At 38.7% G+C, this 17,944-nt stretch overlaps 4 protein-coding genes across 8 annotated transcripts in view; 1 reads left to right on the top strand and 3 right to left on the bottom strand.

Annotated features, from left to right (window-relative positions):
- The first annotated feature begins 839 nt into the window (after positions 1 to 839).
- LOC108046842 lies at positions 840 to 8,298 on the top strand. Its single transcript, XM_017126759.2, has 6 exons — positions 840 to 1,012; positions 2,319 to 2,497; positions 4,960 to 5,283; positions 5,802 to 5,880; positions 6,401 to 7,177; positions 7,922 to 8,298. Exons 2-6 carry the CDS (start codon positions 2,342 to 2,344, stop codon positions 8,248 to 8,250), a joined length of 1,665 nt encoding a protein of 554 aa, XP_016982248.2. The 5' UTR covers positions 840 to 1,012; positions 2,319 to 2,341; the 3' UTR covers positions 8,251 to 8,298.
- Positions 8,299 to 8,546: 248 nt separating this feature from the next.
- LOC108046841 (putative alpha-L-fucosidase) lies at positions 8,547 to 12,757 on the bottom strand. Its single transcript, XM_017126758.2, has 6 exons — positions 12,429 to 12,757; positions 11,956 to 12,097; positions 11,784 to 11,890; positions 9,430 to 9,906; positions 8,962 to 9,377; positions 8,547 to 8,900 (listed from the first exon to the last, which is right to left on the bottom strand). Exons 1-6 carry the CDS (start codon positions 12,658 to 12,660, stop codon positions 8,796 to 8,798), a joined length of 1,479 nt encoding a protein of 492 aa, XP_016982247.2. The 5' UTR covers positions 12,661 to 12,757; the 3' UTR covers positions 8,547 to 8,795.
- Positions 12,758 to 13,550: 793 nt separating this feature from the next.
- LOC108046845 lies at positions 13,551 to 14,893 on the bottom strand. Its single transcript, XM_017126763.2, has 2 exons — positions 14,774 to 14,893; positions 13,551 to 14,711 (listed from the first exon to the last, which is right to left on the bottom strand). Exons 1-2 carry the CDS (start codon positions 14,782 to 14,784, stop codon positions 13,613 to 13,615), a joined length of 1,110 nt encoding a protein of 369 aa, XP_016982252.1. The 5' UTR covers positions 14,785 to 14,893; the 3' UTR covers positions 13,551 to 13,612.
- A 312-nt stretch (positions 14,894 to 15,205) lies between these two features.
- Positions 15,206 to 17,944, bottom strand: part of LOC108046850 (MOB kinase activator-like 2) — a 43,979-nt gene continuing 41,240 nt past the window's right edge. For all 5 annotated transcript variants that reach the window (XM_017126772.2, XM_017126768.2, XM_017126767.2 and 2 more), the window contains one exon: positions 15,206 to 17,882. In XM_017126772.2, the coding sequence (XP_016982261.2) occupies positions 16,820 to 17,882 (1,063 nt within the window). In that variant the 3' untranslated portion in view covers positions 15,206 to 16,819. The remainder of the gene's footprint in view (positions 17,883 to 17,944) is intronic.

The following is a 17,944-nucleotide window of genomic DNA, read 5'->3' as shown; positions in this document are numbered from 1 at the left end:
AAAACAAATTGCAAATAGTATGTTTTTAAAGACATCCAACCAATATAAGTCAACGAATCAAATTACGATTCGATTGGGAGAAGGATTGGAATATGTAAAAAGACGGAGAATAGCTTAGCCCACTCCTGATCTTATCAATATGATTCGACCTCAAAAGCATTTGTTTTTTAACTCATTTGTTGAATATGCATAATTTTATTAACAAAGTCATTTTAATTATATTATATATTTTCAGTGCGCTTATGTATTTTTTACAATTTTTATATGGCAATATTAACAAAACACTTATATTCCTTTAGCATACCACTCTATTATTTCCAGAAAAAAGCTATTAAAATCTAAGACAAAAATAATTTAAGATCCTTTAGTTAAACATACATGATAGAGTAACCAAGGGATATATTTAAAAATGTTCCATTCTTATTATTAAACGAGAAATTAGCAGCCAAAAGTATGTTGTCCAGCATTGAACTTAATTTAAAAAACTTCCCCATAAATTTCATGGTGATCCCCAGTTTCATATAAAATAAAAACTATTGATTTTATTGTCTATCGATAGACAATCTATTTACGAATGAGGAATAAAGTCCCAATTTTTACCATGTTTTACAAAAGGATTGGAATTTTACTTGAGCATAAAATATCCTAAAAAAAATGAAAATAGATTTGCTCTTACCATTTCTTTGGCTACAATCAGAACCAAAAGTAAGGTCTTTGCTCGGAGAGCTCAATTGACTTGGTCAATGGATCAGCTGACTGTAAGTTCGTGCCTGAACTTCGGTTTGGGCCCGGCTCAGATCTTCGGCTTTTGCGATCCGCTCGCCACTCGAGCGCCGCTGTTTGTCGCTGGTGGACGCGGTTCGGTGGGCCTTCTGCTTATTTATTTGAATTCGTCTTCATTTTATTCAATTCGAGTTGAGTGTTGGTGATATTTAACCGCCCAAAGTGTCAATAAAAATCATAGCGATTGACAAATTTCCAGGATACGGATACAATGCGCTATTTATAATTGGTGGGTGGTGCAACGTATAACATTATGAAAGTGTGTTTGTGTATCTGAGATGTCGAGATAAAATTGCTTGCCTTCAAATTGTCAATTGCTGGTTAATGGGCAATCTGCAATCTCAAGAATCGGCTCTTTTGTTTTGGGCTGGCCAACGGCAGTGAGTGCATCGAATTGAATTGAATAATATGGATATGGATGTGCGGCACTGCTAAATGACTAAAAACGCTGCTCTCATGTAGATGTCTATCTGAGGTGGGCAAGGCATTTAAGCTGCCAGCGGATTAATCGCCGGCAGACAATCGTCGGCGGCCAAGGAGCTCCGCTTAATTGGTGGGACCACCCAATTCGCCCAGCTTTTGGGCCCTTTGACAAAACATCGGGCCATTGTTGGGATTGGTGATCTTACTTATTTGCCCACTTTGCCAAGCGGAGAGTTGGTCCACAGATTTCGCCACTAATCCAGCGGGGATCTCTCGGGGAATTGGCAGTGCCACCCGCATGCTCGCATGCCAAATATCGATCCCAATCGAGTCATATGCAGCACATGTATGCAAAGTGTTCCAGCGAAGTTGCTTGCAGTTGCCAGTCTTTTGGCCAAGATATACACTGAAAAAAAGTAACACGATTTTCCCAACAAAACTTCAAGTAGTTCCTATGATTTTTAGCGCCAAGAAACTTTTACAAGGTTATTAATTTGGTTACTTAATTTTCTTTAACGTAAAAACTGGATGGCGTTCTTCCCATAATTTCTGACATTTTTTTATTTCAATTCTAAATTATTATTATTACATTATATTTTCTTAAAATAATTTTATTATTGCAAAAATAAAAAAAAAAATATTCCTATTATCTTAGAATTATTAACTAAGTTGGAGGATACACAAAAAATATATTTCCTATTCTGAATTTCAAAAAATAAATAAGAAATATAAGAAATGGGATTTTAAAAACCCTTTGAAATCATTAACACATGAATGTTAGGTGTGAATTTGTATTTTTGTATAAATTTTTTGTTATTTCAAAGTTTTCTTTGAACATCAAAAATTAACAAAATAAAAAGCAGAATTAACAAAATTCACGGAAAGAATGTATGGCTGTGAAGGAAGAGCCATAGAAGCGACAAGTGCAATTGCCAAAGGGCCTGGCGCCGAAACCTGACCTCCGATCGGGTGTTAACCTTTCAAGGTGGTCAAAGGCCCCTTTTTCTGGCAATTCGCCTCGATTTTCGCTGAGTGGCAGTGGGGTGAATGAGTCACGAGTCAGGCATTTCCTCCAGTATCAGTTTGCCAACTCACCTCTCTCTCGTCTCCAGCTGTCTTGGAGGAAGACCACGGAATGGAGTCCAGCAGCAGTAGCGGTGCCGTCGTGGAGATGGAGTCCTCCAGTTCCGGTGATCACGGCCAGCCCACCCAGATCACCTCCATCGATGGCTTCTTCAATCGGAAACGAGGTCGTCCGCCAAAGAATCGCTTTGTGGAGGTCTACAAGAGCGTGAGTATCGGGAAACTATTAAGTATTGGTTTAATTATTTGGGTAAATTTTGTAATCTTTATATTTGACATATTTATTTTTTTAGTTCATGTTCATTTATATTTACAAGTTTTATAGAGCCATCTTTAAAATAAAATGTATACAAATTAATTAATTCCCTTATGTGAACAAGAATGTTTTATAATCATAACCAGAAAATATGTTTCGAAATAGAATAACCCCATTGGAATTAGAACCTTTTAGTCACAAACTTGAGGTCACCATTTTTAAAACAAAAAGTATTAAAACTAAATTTTGTTTATAAAATAAATTTATTTCAACAGCATACCAATAAAGTACGTTTCTAAAAGGTCTGATCAAATTGCAATTAAAGCTCCTTTATTGCTTTTTAAAATTTGTTATAAACCTTAATTATTTATTTGATTACATTGAAAAAAATGATCTCTTATTGCTTCTCAAAAATTATTTTATAAAAGTTTATGGCGCTTTTTAAATATAAATTGCCATTTTGTGAATGGTTTACGAGGTTCCGGGAGAAAATATTTACGAGGTTCTGGTGGAAATATTTGAGGACTGATTCGACCCAGTTGCTTGGTTCCTTTTCTGTCTGTCTGCGACCCGATCGGAGCTCCATCGTAATTAGGAATTTGCGCCTATTTGTGTGCAACGTCAGCCATTGAGCGCCCTGCCACGCCCCCCATCGCACCGCCCCCCTTAATTCCTCACCAATCGACGGGGCCTAATGCGGCATTTTGTGTGCTGTGCGTTGAATTGAGTTTTCGGATTTGGTTTTTGCCATATTCGTCATATTAATATTGACAACGAGTGTTTCCGCATTTATTTCATTTGCCCGTCTATCGTCGTCGACGGCACTTCTCTGGCCACTCCACCACCTGCCCCTTAGTCCACCCCCTTTTCACCACCCCCTCACCCAGCTCACCCCCCTCCCCCACAAAGCCCTTCCCCTAGCGACGATCGTTTTGTGCTTTTAACTGTCATTTTCATAATTTCTACATTTTTTCGAGCCAAGCTCATGCACACGCACCACATCGCACTTGTGTGTTTACGATTACCCAGCCCACGCGTCACTCTCCATGGTGATCACTGTGAACATGGCCAGTACACTGAAAAAATTAAGGTTATTTCCATACAATGTTATTAATAGAACTTTAACAGGCCCACCCAAAGATCTTTAGATGAAAAAAAACCATAATAAATGTACATTTTGAATCACATAAATATCTAATAGTTTACAAGTGCTATTTAAATTTCGAATAGGGTTACCAGAGTTTCAAAAGTTTTACAAATATATTGGGGTTAATTTTTTTTTTTTTTTTGGCTTAAATTTCTGTTATGTTCATTTTCTAAGATATTAAAATTATCTTAAGGGTAGCAAGACAAGACACTTTCTTTTCAGTGTACCGTCTGTGTGAATAAAAAAACAAATTTGAATAAATATTTTGTCCATTGCCATTTGCGGCATTCTTTTGGGAAGTAAGCCGAGCCAACTTAAAGGGGGGGAAAGGTGACCCAAATTGATCGCAGGAATCAAGGTGGTGCAACGACGGGTGAATCTCCTCTCACTCCACCACCCACCCACAATCTCTGCCAGCCCCTTTCGATAATCCCAAATGGCGATGGAAAGGAATGATATACAGCACTAACAATAGCAATAATAATAATAATAATTCCTATACACACTTGTATCGTATTTAATCAAATAAGGTGTGTGCTTATGTGTGTGAGCCACAACTTATCAGGCAAAGGCAAACTCGTTTCATTGTCTTTCAATATTTTCGGTGTAATTATTGTTATAATTGAGTATGAGAGTGTTAAATACTCTGCCTTAAGTGAAACCATTTTACTTTGGTGAAACAAAAGAAAAGTATTGAGAATTGTGGATTAAAATTTGTTTTATAATTGTCCCATTTTGTTTATAATAAATACCATTTTCAAGTCGGATTCGTTAAGGGTTTCAATTTTTCCCTATTTGGCAGAAATATTTCAATACCATTTTCGTAACACTATTTTTGGTTTTCTTTAGGGTATCAACTAGTTGCACTTGTGTTTGTAAAATTTAAATGGTGTCTCTTTTGTTTTTGCTTTTGGCTTTTTCACTTCACTCATTCTTTCTCTATATTTTTTTCGTTTTATTATTGATTTGATGCGTGAACAAAATTTAAATAGTGACATTTTGGGCCAACGACAAACATTAACAGTAATTTCGGAAATACGAGTAATAAACTGGTTGCGGCCGATTGTTTGTCATAAATCCAAAAATTAAAATCCGAAAACTATGACAATGACAACGGCAGCAAGTACGGCCCTGCCATGCCAAAGTAATTTAATTCCATGAAAGGCGCCCACATTGCTGCGTGGAATATTGTAGATAGATTTCGATTGTCAACAAATACAAAATAAAGAAACATTTTTGGTTTATTTTTTCCATTATTTCGATGCAGGCCCAGCACTCGCCGCAGGCCATCTTCACCAGTTTCAAACTGGAGAGGAGTGATCACCACTCGGTTCAGGGGACACCTGTTCCCAGTGGCTCCCATGTGGATAATGCCGAGGATCGCTTGTCTCTGGCGGATCACGACGGATCAGCCACTGATCTCAGAGCTAGTCGGAACCGGAAGCGGGGTCGTGTGTGGGCCCCATCATCAATTCCCCCATCGATCCCATCATCGGAGCAGTCGAGCAAGAGGAGTTGCATCCATGTGCCCCACTTGGCAGCGAGGAGTGAGACCCAGTCTCGGAGTAGCCGCAATGAGTCTTTAGCCCAGGTAATATTTTATTTGAAAATAACACAAATTTCAAAATATCTTAAATCGATATATTTAAAATAAACAGGCACCTGAATTAAACCTAGTAAAAGTATTTGTTAAATTAAAGTCATTAGCCCAGGTATTACTTTATTTGGAAATAAATCAAATTTGAAAATATCTTGAGTCGAGATATTTAAAAAAAAAGGCACATGAATAAATTCTTATAAAAACTAGTCAAAGAATTCCCTTAATTAAAGTCCTTAGCCTTGGAATAAACATAAATTTAAAAAAATATATTGAAAACGTTGTGTTATAGAAGAAATTAAAATATAACCAACGTATGACCTCGAGAAATCCAATAGCTATAATTATTGATTCGAGATATTTAATATGTACAGGCACATTAATAAAACCATTAAATTATAACTTATATTTTACTTTAGCCTTATTACCCTCAATTTATCTAATAAAATACAAAAAATTCCTTTTGATTATTACAAAAATTTCATAATTTTATGTTTAATTTATTTTTTCAGCCCTCTTTACAGCCTTTAGAACCTACAGAAACAGGAACATCGAAGAATCTATCGAGCAGAGCTCTGGATAAAGTTTCAGGTGAGTTTCTTACAAAAGATTAAAAATCTATTAAAAATTTCTTTGGAAAAAAATCTGAGAATAAGAATTTTGTGAAGAGTACTATGTATATTTAGAGGAATTTTGAGTCTTTCTAAAAAGATGAACAGCTAATTAGGCCTGTTGAAGAAGGCAAAGGATTAAAATGTATTGCTCAAAATTTTAGTTACTTAGGAGTCGTTTAAATCTGGCTTCATTTGGCTTGATTTTCAACGATTTTTTGCATAGGTCTATAAACAAATCTTTGCAAATAAGAATAGGAAAATCGTAATTTCGAATTGAGCTTTTATTTTATATATATTTAAATCGGATAGATTGGCGTTTTTTTTATGTTTCTTGTATGTCAATTCTAAGTTATTCATTTGTTGCTTTAAAAACATATGCATAATCATTATTTACAGTCCCTGTAATTATTCATACATATTTAAATTACTTAGCCTTCTTAACATTGTTTTTCGTAAAATTTAATTTATTTAACAATGTCTTTCTCACCCAACAAAAGTTGTTCGTGCGGCGGGAACTTTTTATCCGGAGAATGCGAGTTCAGCTTCGCATCGGGAAGCGCCAGAGGCAGCTGGCTCGAGGTTCCTCAGTCGCCAGGAGTCGGCGGACTTGGAGGTGGACCAGCCGGAGGATCTGAGCATGCGTCCATCCCTTCCAGAGGCAACTGCCACTGCGTCGGAAGTGGCACCAGCTTTAAATATGAATCTGCTGCAGTTCAAGCAACTGATCGATTTGTACCAGCGACAGGTGTTATTGCCCAGTTTCCTGGCCGCCGCCACTCAACCTATGGCTTTACCAGGATCAGGATCGGGATCGGGAACAGGATCCATATCCGGACCACTACTCGATATGCGAATTTTGCTGGAGAATGCCGCCCATCAAAAGTTGCTACTCCTCAATGCAGCTGCAAATGCAACGGCATCAGTTGTGGCAACTTCTACAGTGGACTCTGGACAGCGGAATACGGTGAAGAGGATCCGGGATCACGACATTCCCACTGGCTACCTGAAGTTCCGCTTCAACGAGGATTGCGGCTTCGAAAGGTGCGGCTATCGGAACCATCAGTCGCACTTCCATTGCAACCGGCGAGATTGCCACTACAGTTTCTGCGACAAAACGCGGTTCGTGCAACATACGGCTCGCCACGAACGGATGGACACGCTGATGGGCGACGACTTCCACCAGTTCCGGGCCAACATGCAGTGCGGGGTCGCCAACTGCTCGTACTCCGCTTCAGGAGGAGGAGCCACGGAGTCCACCCACCTAAATAGGAACGGTAAGTCATCCTATAAGTTCTTTTCTTTTGGAAAGATTTGTTTTTCTTTCTAAAACTATATTAACTGAAATAAGAGTCATAAGAGACATGTCCTGCCTGAATAACTATCGTTACCTTTAACTTTAAATGTTTAAAGTGTTTTCTAAAATAAACAAAAGAATTTTTGTTCGCTCAGTTGAAAAATAAAAAAAGATTTCAAATATGAACTAGAATTCCAAGTCGGTAGCCTTGGTCGTTCGGTAGTGTTTTTATTGTCAATCCTAATTTGGCCAACCGCAAAACCACTCCCAAGTATTAAAGTATTTAATTTAAAATTTAGAAAACTTCATCAAGAGCTTGCAAAAACTTGGTTGAACTAAGGAATTAAATTTGGATTTAACCGGAAAGCGAAGGGGTCAATTATGGTAGATTTCCCAAATTCATGTTTAGTTTTTGACATTGATTTCTAACTAAATTATTACTTTACTTTCTAAATTCCATGTTCGAGCTTATATTTTTGAAAATCGTTAACTGAGATAATGACGAAGAAAAGTTTGACTATTTTTAGATTTAGCCTTTGCCCTTTCTTTTCGATTTGTTTAATAAGACATTGAGGAATCAAAGTGGTTTTTCACACAGATAAACAACTAGAACCCTAGACTGCAGATTGTGAAAATCACTCCAGTCTCTTGGTTATTTAAGTTTATAAGCCTAAGTGCTTTTTATAATCTATCTGATGCTCAAACTCCATTTCTCCTCCCGCAGATGCAACAGAGACGGGCTTAAGTGGGGCAGCCTCCAGGAAGACGTCCCACTTCCACTGCCGCAAGTGCGACTACGTGTGCACGGACTCCAACAAGGTGGTGGCCCACCGGCGATTGCACCTCCGCCAGGATTACGTCCGGAGTGCCGGATTCCGCAAGGTGGGCGGAAACGAGCCGTGCGATTCACCAGGTTGCTCATACGCCCTGCGGCACACCCACTACCACTGCGTCACCTGCGACGGAGGAGTCCTTTCGCGGGCCCAACTCGCGGCCCACAAACACCGGACACTGCTTCCCAAACAGGATGCGGATACCACTCCCACTCCCTAGCGAAAACTATAACAAATACCCAGACACAAGAAAGTCCGTCATATAAAATAATAAATAAAAGTCATGAATCATGGTTAAGCCTTGATGTATTCCTTCTTACATTAAAATTAATACTCTCAAAGTGGTAAAAATTATTGATTATCTAAGAACAATATGTTGGGAAAGGTATGTTTGGATTAATAGTTGAGCTAAAATTAAAATTATATAACTAAATGGTTGACTTTTTTTCTTGTAATTACCTCTAAAACTTTCGTAAAATAGAAAAGAACAGTTTAAAAGTTTTAACATAGCTTGTTGAAATGTAAATAATCTCGACAAATTCATAGGAAATTACACGTTTTGTTTTTGACAAGCAATTTTATTTTACTTCGATTAAAAAAACATACAATCTTTGTTATTAGGTTTATATTTATTAATGCTCACTCTTTTAAGAGAAATATCCTGAAAGCCCTCGTTGTTGTTTAACAATGAGGTAACCTTATAAAAATAACTATGTCTTGTTTATAATATAAAATATAGTAGTGCAAACATAGGCAATGACTGGCCTACGTTATAGTTATTTTAAAAGCCCAGGCAAAGTCGAGACCTCGCTTGTCAATATGATGTTTTGGGGGAAACTCAATGTGCAATCTGTTATGATCCGAAGTCCACTAAAGATAGAAAAAATGTTAAAATAATCCTTTATAACATAACAACCAATATTATTCTTACATTAATTTTGGTGTCCTCCATGCCCAACATAACGACCTGAGTGCTCTGATGATTAAGGATCTCTCCACCGGTGCCCAAATCGATTCCGGTCAACAAAACATTGCGGAATATATTAATTTCCTTGCCGAGTGGATAAATATCCAGCTCATTGGTGTCGTAAGGATATTCAAGAACAAATGCGTATACGGTAACGTTGCCATTTGAGGAGTTCTGCCTTTGTGTGTACCAAACATTGGGTGTCACAGTGTCGTTCTGGTAAATCCAGGGCACACTGCCGTAGATTGCCTCGCCATTGGTCTTCAGCCAGCGACCCATGTCCCTCAGACGCTCCTCGAAAATTGGCAATATAGTGCCGTACTTGGTGGGTCCCACATTGATCAGGACATTGCCATTGCAGCTGACAGTGGTTACAATTTCTAAAGGAATCAAAATTAGCTATAAGAAAATATGACAAATTGTAGAACTCACCTTTAATGACTTCCTTGGAGGTCATAAAATCGGATAAACTAACATCGAAGCGTTGTCCCCAGCTTTTTCGGTCCAGGGTGAAGGCATTCTCCCATTTGTGAGCCTGCAGGATGCCAGGATTAAAGCGATCGGCGCAGTTGTAGAAGTCGCCGTGCATGCAGGCAGTGCCAAAGCCCCAGCGATCGTTGGTCACCACCGTGTCCCTCACAGGACTATCGTTGTACAGCCAGGCGATGAACTCCTCGGAACGCCAGTACTTGGCCGGAGCCTCCCAATCGCCATCCGACCAAATGATCTCCGGCAGATACTGCTCCACCAGCTCCATTTGCTCCGGACGCACCTTCCGCTCCACAAAGTGCTGCTGCATCAGCAGGTGCAACTTGTCGTCGGTCCACAATGGGTTGAACCACTCGAACAGGGAATAGTACAGGCCGAACTTCAGATCGGACTCCTTTCGTACGGCGGCTGCCAATTCCTCTGGAAAGGAGAAATAAATGTGTGAGTTTAGACTTTTAATTCAAATTACAAATAAATACATTATACATTTTAAAACTGATTTAACAATTTAACAGAGGCAAGGTAACCAAATAACTTAAACATAAATGTAAAAATCTTTTTAGTGTTTTGCAAAATAAACACTCAAAACAATTTAAAAAACAAGAGAGAACGCTATAGTCGGGTGCCCCGACTATCAGATACCCGTTACTCAGGTAAAGGGAGTGCGAGGGAGATGGAGATAGAAACTTTGATCACGCATAACTTTTTAACGAATGGTCCGACTTGAAAAAGTTCTTCTACATTTCGATAGGTATTGATAAACACAATAAAACTGCATTTTTACTTTTCCGAAATATTTAAATTTTTAAAATCGTATATAAGCGATTGTGGGCGTTAAAGGGGGCGTGGCACCTTTTTGAAACAAACTTGCCCTGCGTAGGAACTCCTAGAATCTGCATGCAAAATGCCAATCTTCTAGCTTTTATAGTTTCCGAGATCTCAGCGTTCATACGGACAGACAGACGGACAGACGGACATGGCTATATCGACTCGGCTAGTGACCCTGATCAAGAATATATATACTTTATAGGGTCGGAAACGCTTCCTTCTAGCTGTTACATACTTTTGCACGAATACAATATACCCTTTTACTCTACGAGTAACGGGTATAATTATTTTTAAATATCATTTAGAACTTCTTTGCTTAATGGATAATAAATTATAAATTATAAATATAAATTATATTATAATTATATAATAATAATTGCGAACTAAAATTTTGATAAATTTAATTGTTTATGCCATCTCAGGTTGTATATATTTTATATATATTTTTTTATAACTGTTATATACATAAGCGCATGCTGTCATTAATACATGTTTTTTTTTTAACTCAGTTAAAATATGGCGCACGGCCCAAAAAGTAATTGTTGTGGACAGCTGAGGACCTGAACTATCAATTCTAAGTTGATTTGCAAAAATTTATTTTTTGACCAAAATTGTATTTATTTTCTTATTTTTTATAATGTCGATTTTTTGTGAAAAATTTCCTAAAATGAAATTTTTCAGCTGTGAATGCCAATCTATTTGAAATTTTATAACGAAATTAGCGAACTTATGACATTCCAACATAAGTCAATTATTTCTAACCGTTTTGATAAAAAATTCATAGCTCGAGTTGTTTCGTATTTTAGGATATAAAAATTAATATTGTAGGTATTTTTATACCCGTTACTCGTAGAGTAAAAGGGTATATTGTATTCGTGCAAAAGTATGTAACAGCTAGAAGGAAGCGTTTCCGACCCTATAAAGTATATATATTCTTGATCAGGGTCACTAGCCGAGTCGATATAGCCATGTCCGTCTGTCCGTCTGTCTGTCCGTCTGTCCGTCTGTCTGTCCGTATGAACGCTGAGATCTCGGAAACTATAAAAGCTAGAAGATTGGAATTTTGCATGTAGATTTAAGAAGTTCCTACGCAGCGCAAGTTTGTTTCAAAAAGGTGCCACGCCCCCTTTAACGCCCACAATCGCTTATATACGATTTTAAAAATTTAAATATTTCGGAAAAGTAAAAATGCAGTTTTATTGTGTTTATCAATACCTATCGAAATGTAGAAGAAATTTTTCAAATCGGACCATTCGTTAAAAAGTTATGCGTGATCAAAGTTTCTATCTCCATCTCCCTCGCACTCCCTTTACCTGAGTAACGGGTATCTGATAGTCGGGGCACCCGACTATAGCGTTCTCTCCTGTTTGCTCTAGATTTGCCAATGTAATTAGTCAATTTTAAGCATACTATACTTGCTATATTTGCTCTCCTTCCTTACAATATTATCTATCAAAAGACCCACTTACTGATTATGTCCCGCTTGGGTCCCACATCCACGGAGTTCCATCCGAAGCTGCTCTTCGAGGGCCACAGCGTGAAGCCATCGTGATGTTTGCTGGTGAGCACTACGTATCTAGATAGTGACGAGAGTTAACGATCGGAGGGATATATACGATAACAATATATGTGTGTGAGTACCTGGCTCCGCTATCTCTGAAGAGTAACGCCCACTGAGTGGCATTGAATAGCTCCGCAGTGAATTGGTCGGCGAATTCCTGATAAGTGAAGTCGGGCTTGTAATTACGTTGCATGAATCGAATGTAGTCCGGATTGCGGAGATCTGAAAGGGATCAAGCCAATTAACTAATTAGTTTTGGGATTTTTAAATTACTATATAAATAAATCATACCAAAAAAAGTATTTAATTAAATATAATAAATGTAACACTCCATTAAGCAAATAAATATTTCTAAGTAGTAAAATATTTATGTTACTCAAAAAGATTCTATTTAAACTTGAAATAACTACCGAAAACTTTAATTATTTAAGAAATTAATAATTAAGTAATTAGTAAACTACTTTTTCCGTTGATTCCAAATGATATTCTAAGATTTTTTGATTTAGTTATTAGTCTTAACCCATAATATTATTATTCTATAGATTGATCGTACTTTTCCAGTTAGTCCAGAACCACTCGGAACCAAAGCTGGGCACCGAGTAGACACCGTAGTGCAGGAAGATGCCCACCTTGGCCTCGTCGTACCATTGGGGCAGTGGTCTCTGGTCCAGACTGGCCCAATTGGGCTGATATCGAGTGCGTGGACCCGGCACCTGTGCCTCCACCTCCGCTCCAGATCGCCATGCGATCAGTGCCAACAGAAGCGTCCAAGCGGCGATTGCCATTTCCTCAATTAGCCGGTGATCTGATTTTCCGCTGATTCTAAAGCGACTGCCTCGTTTCGTGATCCAAACACAACTGAGTATTGTGTGCGGAAAACGATTCTCTCTGAAAGTCCGGCTTCTCCAGCTGAATTATATAGCTTCTGTGGGATGTGCTCACTTCTAAAGAGGGATAAACAAAAAGCTACACTTTAAAGAATAACTGACATTTTCCTAAAATAGCTAAATTGTTTTATATAGTTTTATTAAGTAAAATTAATAAATAAATATTAATACCAAACAAATATTTAATAATGTTACAAAATATAATTATAAAATATTTGTACTAAATATAATTAGTATAATTTAATTTAATTTAAGTAAGAACATTACTTTAAATACAATACACTTTTTAAGTTTATTTTGGTTTTTTTTTCAGTGTTTTCAATACTTTGTGAGTGCCAAAATGTTGATAAGAACTCAAAATACTGTTCGCCACAAGTCTTGTTTATCAGCATTTCTAATTTGTAAACAGGTTTGGTAGCGGCCAAACAAATATTATAAGTGAACTAGTAAACAAAGCACCCTGTAACATTTAAAGGCATCTTATCTTAAATGTTTTTAAAACAATAAACGTATTACACTTTGTTCGTAAAGTATTGTATTTTGTATTGTATGGCATTTAAGAATTTGTTGTTCGTTTTTGAATAACAAAATTAAAACAGATGTTTCTTATGATTATATAAGCATATTATGTTGAAGTACTTCAAAATATAAATAAATAATTTTGATAGCCTACTTAAGGTGCATTTAAGCCATGTTGGAAAAAATGTAAGTGAAAAAATACTGGTCCTTAGTATAAAAACAGCGGGGCATCTTTAAAATCCCGCCCTTCCCAAAGCGAAAATAAATTCTTATGACTGTATTAGGTGTATTTGGGAATGAAACCATATATATATACATGTTAAATCCAAGATTAGATGTCACAATGTGCTGACCAGGCGCGATATCGTCGACTGGATCGGGGAGAATGGGCGTAGTGCGAAGTTAGGGAAGTTGTGGTTGGTTCCTCGCGGATCAAGGTTCCACCCAGAGTGACCACGCGTCGGGATTCGGAGAGAAGAGGTGTCAGCTCCGAGGGGGATCCCACCTTGAGTTGGTGTTCCTCTCGAGCCAAAACGCAATTCTGAGCGATTTGATACATATGATCGTACTTCTCAGCCAGGCTAAGAAATCTGGACTTTCCGGGACCCTCATAAAACTCTTTGGGCGAGAATTTACCAAACTCAATTAGGCCAATCAGATCGTTCACATAGTTTGGCTTCTTGTCCTCCTTGTTGAGGATGGAGGAACTGCATCCGATTGGAAGGCAGCTGGTCGAGGGTTGCTCCATTGATAGGTTTTCCAAATCATTGGCTGTACCAGAATCTTCCGCATTTACCACCTGAGTTGCGCTTTCAGCTTCCTCGATGCCATTATATTTGAGATACATTTCCAGCAATCGAAAACGATCCGCTTCGGATATTTTGCCAGCAATCACTTCGATATAATGCTTGAAGACCTCCCAGTTGAATTCGTATACGCCCGAGTGGTCCAGGGTGCTCTTAAAGGTGACCTTCAGCTCCCAGGCCATCTGGTCTATCAGCGATTTCCTATTCAATCGATGGGCGACCTGGAACAGACGAAGTAACTCCCCCATGTCAAAGGTGTCCTTCCGCATCATCAGCTCCGTCACACAGTCCTCCTCGAGGGATTGCACCAGATATTTGTTGCCAAATTCACTGAGTCGAGTTAGGGTATCAAAATCATACTTCTGCAGCTTGTCGTACTCATAGCCGTAGACATAGTCACGGAACTTCTCGAATATCTCCGGATCTACATCGTTTAGCCGGACTACCCCACTGGTGGACTCATTGTAGTCGCCATAAAGCATCCGGTCGAAGACGTCGGAGGCGCAGCTAAATATCAGTTTGTGGCAGGGAAAGGATTTACTAGTACCATTCTCCTGTTCGATTATAAAACTGCAGTCCGTGTGGCGATTGCTGCGACCTAACTCAACGAGGGAACCACGCAACCTGGGATTTGGGTATTTACTACTACTTATACTATTGAACTTAATCGAAGTTCCATCTCTTACCAGGTACACATCTTAACCAGGACGATTCAGCTATGTCCTTCGATTTCAAACAATAAATTTAGTCTTTAAAATGTATTCTGTTTGAGATGTCGAAATGAGTGTGCTAACTGAATGATTGTATAGTGATGTTTAATGCTATGAAAAATGACTTGAACCTTAAACTACTAAAAAGCATTGAAGCAATTTTTTTTCAGTTTCATCGAAGGTCAAAAAAGGCGATAACTGGAGTTACTGGAGTTAATTTGGAGTTACCAATACTGTCTTTTTTCCCAGAATTTATTCCTTAGTATAACATCAGATCATTAAATTGCTATACTAATTATTGCTATTACCTTTCAGTTCTATGAAAAGTTTTTAAGCAATAGAAAAGAGTTTAGTATTCCCATTGCTGTCTTTTCACCCAACTTATATATCATAATAAAACATCACATCTCAATTGAACATAACAGTTTATTTTATTATCTTCTCTCATGCTTTTGCCATGTTTGCATTTATTTGTTTTTTTTTGCTGACTTAAAAGGTTTGTCTTTGCATTCAATTTCATTTCCACCTGTATTCTATTAATAACTCACATACCTACATATAAATACATGTATCTTTTGCCTTGTGTTTTTTTTTTGTTTGAGTTCATTTCATCGCATTCAAAGTTCAACAGATTGAAAGTGTGTGTTTTCTTTAGGAGTATAGTGTGTGTTTTGTAGCTTAGGTCTGGACAGTAGTTTAGTGAAACTGGAGTGGATCAAGTTGCATTTATCTACATCGGGACAGGTGAATCATTGTAATACATAAAATTTGATTCTAATATTCTACTCTGAACGCGTCTGTTTCTAAAGTAAGTTTCCTTCATTGCCATTTGTTTTTCGCTATGGGTTAATAACACAACACAATACAGCACAACATACAAGTCCCTTCTGTTTATTTGCATAGAAATCCGAAGCATTGTGTTTCACTATATTTATTATTTAATGTTTCCAATCATTATAAACTTGGTTTAAAATTGCCATACTTTAACAATGTGTGGATCCCAAACTGAGTGGGTTGTATTGAAGTGTGTGGTACGTAAGTTGTGAAATATTCGGTGCATACCGTTAGGCGAATGTTCGCAGTTCGTGAAGGTGATTTTTCGGTGCATTCTTTTAGGCTGGCTGTGCCGAGTACACTGCTAGAATACTAGTAGAATATGGTGTGTCTAATGTTCCTGAACAATTGAACCAGTTTACGCTCTATTTTAAAATGTGACTCTGCTAAGGCTTATGCCAAAACAAAAATTTTGGAAAAACTATTTGTACCGTTAAATAATTAAAAAAAAATCACAATCAGCTAATTTTATGATTAAAAAAATAAATACTTAATTAAAGAACCGAAATCCTTAGTGGAAAGGTGTAAAAGTTTCTCTCCTAGCAAAACAAAAAGTTAAAGAAACATAATACTTTTATAAGATAGGCATTAAAAAAAAGACTAAAAAGCCCTCCAAAAAACATTATCTTCCAGTTGCTTTTCTAAAAGTGACATTTTACCAATTTTTGGAGTAGTTCAAAACTCTTTATTATTATTTAAGCCTTGAAGGCGTTGACTTTTCATTTGCACTCAGGCTTTTCAGTCAGGACATTTTATTTGTTTGTAGAAGAGGAAGGTTAAAATACGTGTAAAGCATAAGCACGCGACAACTCTAAACTCTATGCTTGCAGCTCTCTTCTTTCTTCTTTTATCTTTCTTCTTTCTCTTCCTCTGTCTCTATACAATAAGTACATATCTAAATCAACGTTACGGAACTACGATGCCAACTTCGATTAGCTATTCAATAAGTTTGTAGCTTGTGTGTCATTTATGTAATGGCTGCTTGTTGTTTGCAATTAGCTGTTTTTGCATTTTAATGTTTTCTCTTTTTTTTTATTATTTTTACAATATTTTCAACTTTAGGATCATAGAAGTAACATTAAATAACATTTTTGCGTAAATCTAGTATTTCTAATGTTTTTTGTTGTTGCTGTTGTTGCTGCTACTGCTGCTGCTGTTGCTGTTGCTCTTTTCGTAGCTACTACCCCACTATGCCGTGGTGGTTGAGGATGCTGCTGCAGTGGCTCCGCCGGTGGCTACACCTCCTGTTGCTGCACCACCACCGCCTGCTGCATTGCACTGGATAAGCCCACTGTGCTGATGCTGCTGCGCCGCCGCATGATGATGATGGCCATGGTGTCCATGATGGTGATGGTGGTGATGGTTCAAGTGATTATTGTTATTATTGTTGCTAAAGTTTAAATGTAGTGCGCCCGCGCCGTTGTTCAGAGCGGCAGCATCCGTGCCGCCAATCCCTGTCGACACACCCCCACCCGCCGCAGCTGCCGCCGCCGCCGACGCCTGAGGAACCGCCGAGGTGCAGTAGCGCGTTGTATCACCAAATTCGCCGCTGGTCAGGTCGCCCAGTATGCCGCCCAGCAGTCCGCTGCTCCCAGCCGGCTTGCAGCCCGCTCCCGCCTCCGGTTGCGTGCAGATCGGCGGCGCCACCGCATCGCCATCGATGAGGGAAACGGATGCCGAGGCTGAGGCCGAGGCGGATGTGCTGCCATTGTTGCTTTGTGAATTGACGATGTGCAACGCCTCCGCCGAAGAGGTGCTGTTGCTGTTGCTGCTGCTGTTGTGATGCTGCTGCTGCTGAGGCGACTGGTGTTGCAGGTCACCAGCGGTTGCTGAGGAGGTGTGCTCATTAACCAACGACGACGAGGAGGTGGCATCCTGGCCAACAGTGTCGTCGGTGAGGCGCAGGGCCACCTCAAGGTCGCGCAGCACATCCGTCTCCTTCTCGTCAATCAGGTTGAAGCGCCGATGCAGGGCGGTGAGGTGCGCGAACGTCAGATTTAGATGGGTGTGCAAGCCGAGCAGCGCGATTTCTCGGAAATGCGCCGCATACAGATGCGCTATCACATGAAATTGCAAGCGTAGTATCTTCCGCGCGATCGACTCAAACGAGCCGGGGAACTCGTTGGCGTATTTGGTTGGGAATATCGACTCATCGCTGACCGTCTTCTGGGTGAACGTCATCACATAGTCGATGTACTGTGGAGCTGCGACGCGCGTCTTCTTGCCCTTCTCGTCGAACCATAAGTACGTTCTGTGGGAAAATACATATTGTTATTGTATTCAATGAAATCAGTAGCTATTTGCAGCACTCAC

The sequence above is a fragment of the Drosophila rhopaloa genome, unplaced genomic scaffold (genome assembly GCF_018152115.1).
Source record: "Drosophila rhopaloa isolate 14029-0021.01 unplaced genomic scaffold, ASM1815211v1 contig_163, whole genome shotgun sequence".
NCBI lineage: Eukaryota > Metazoa > Arthropoda > Insecta > Diptera > Drosophilidae > Drosophila > Drosophila rhopaloa.
The sequence above is the reverse complement of the archived record's forward strand: the minus strand, read 5'-3'. Positions and strand labels throughout refer to the sequence as shown.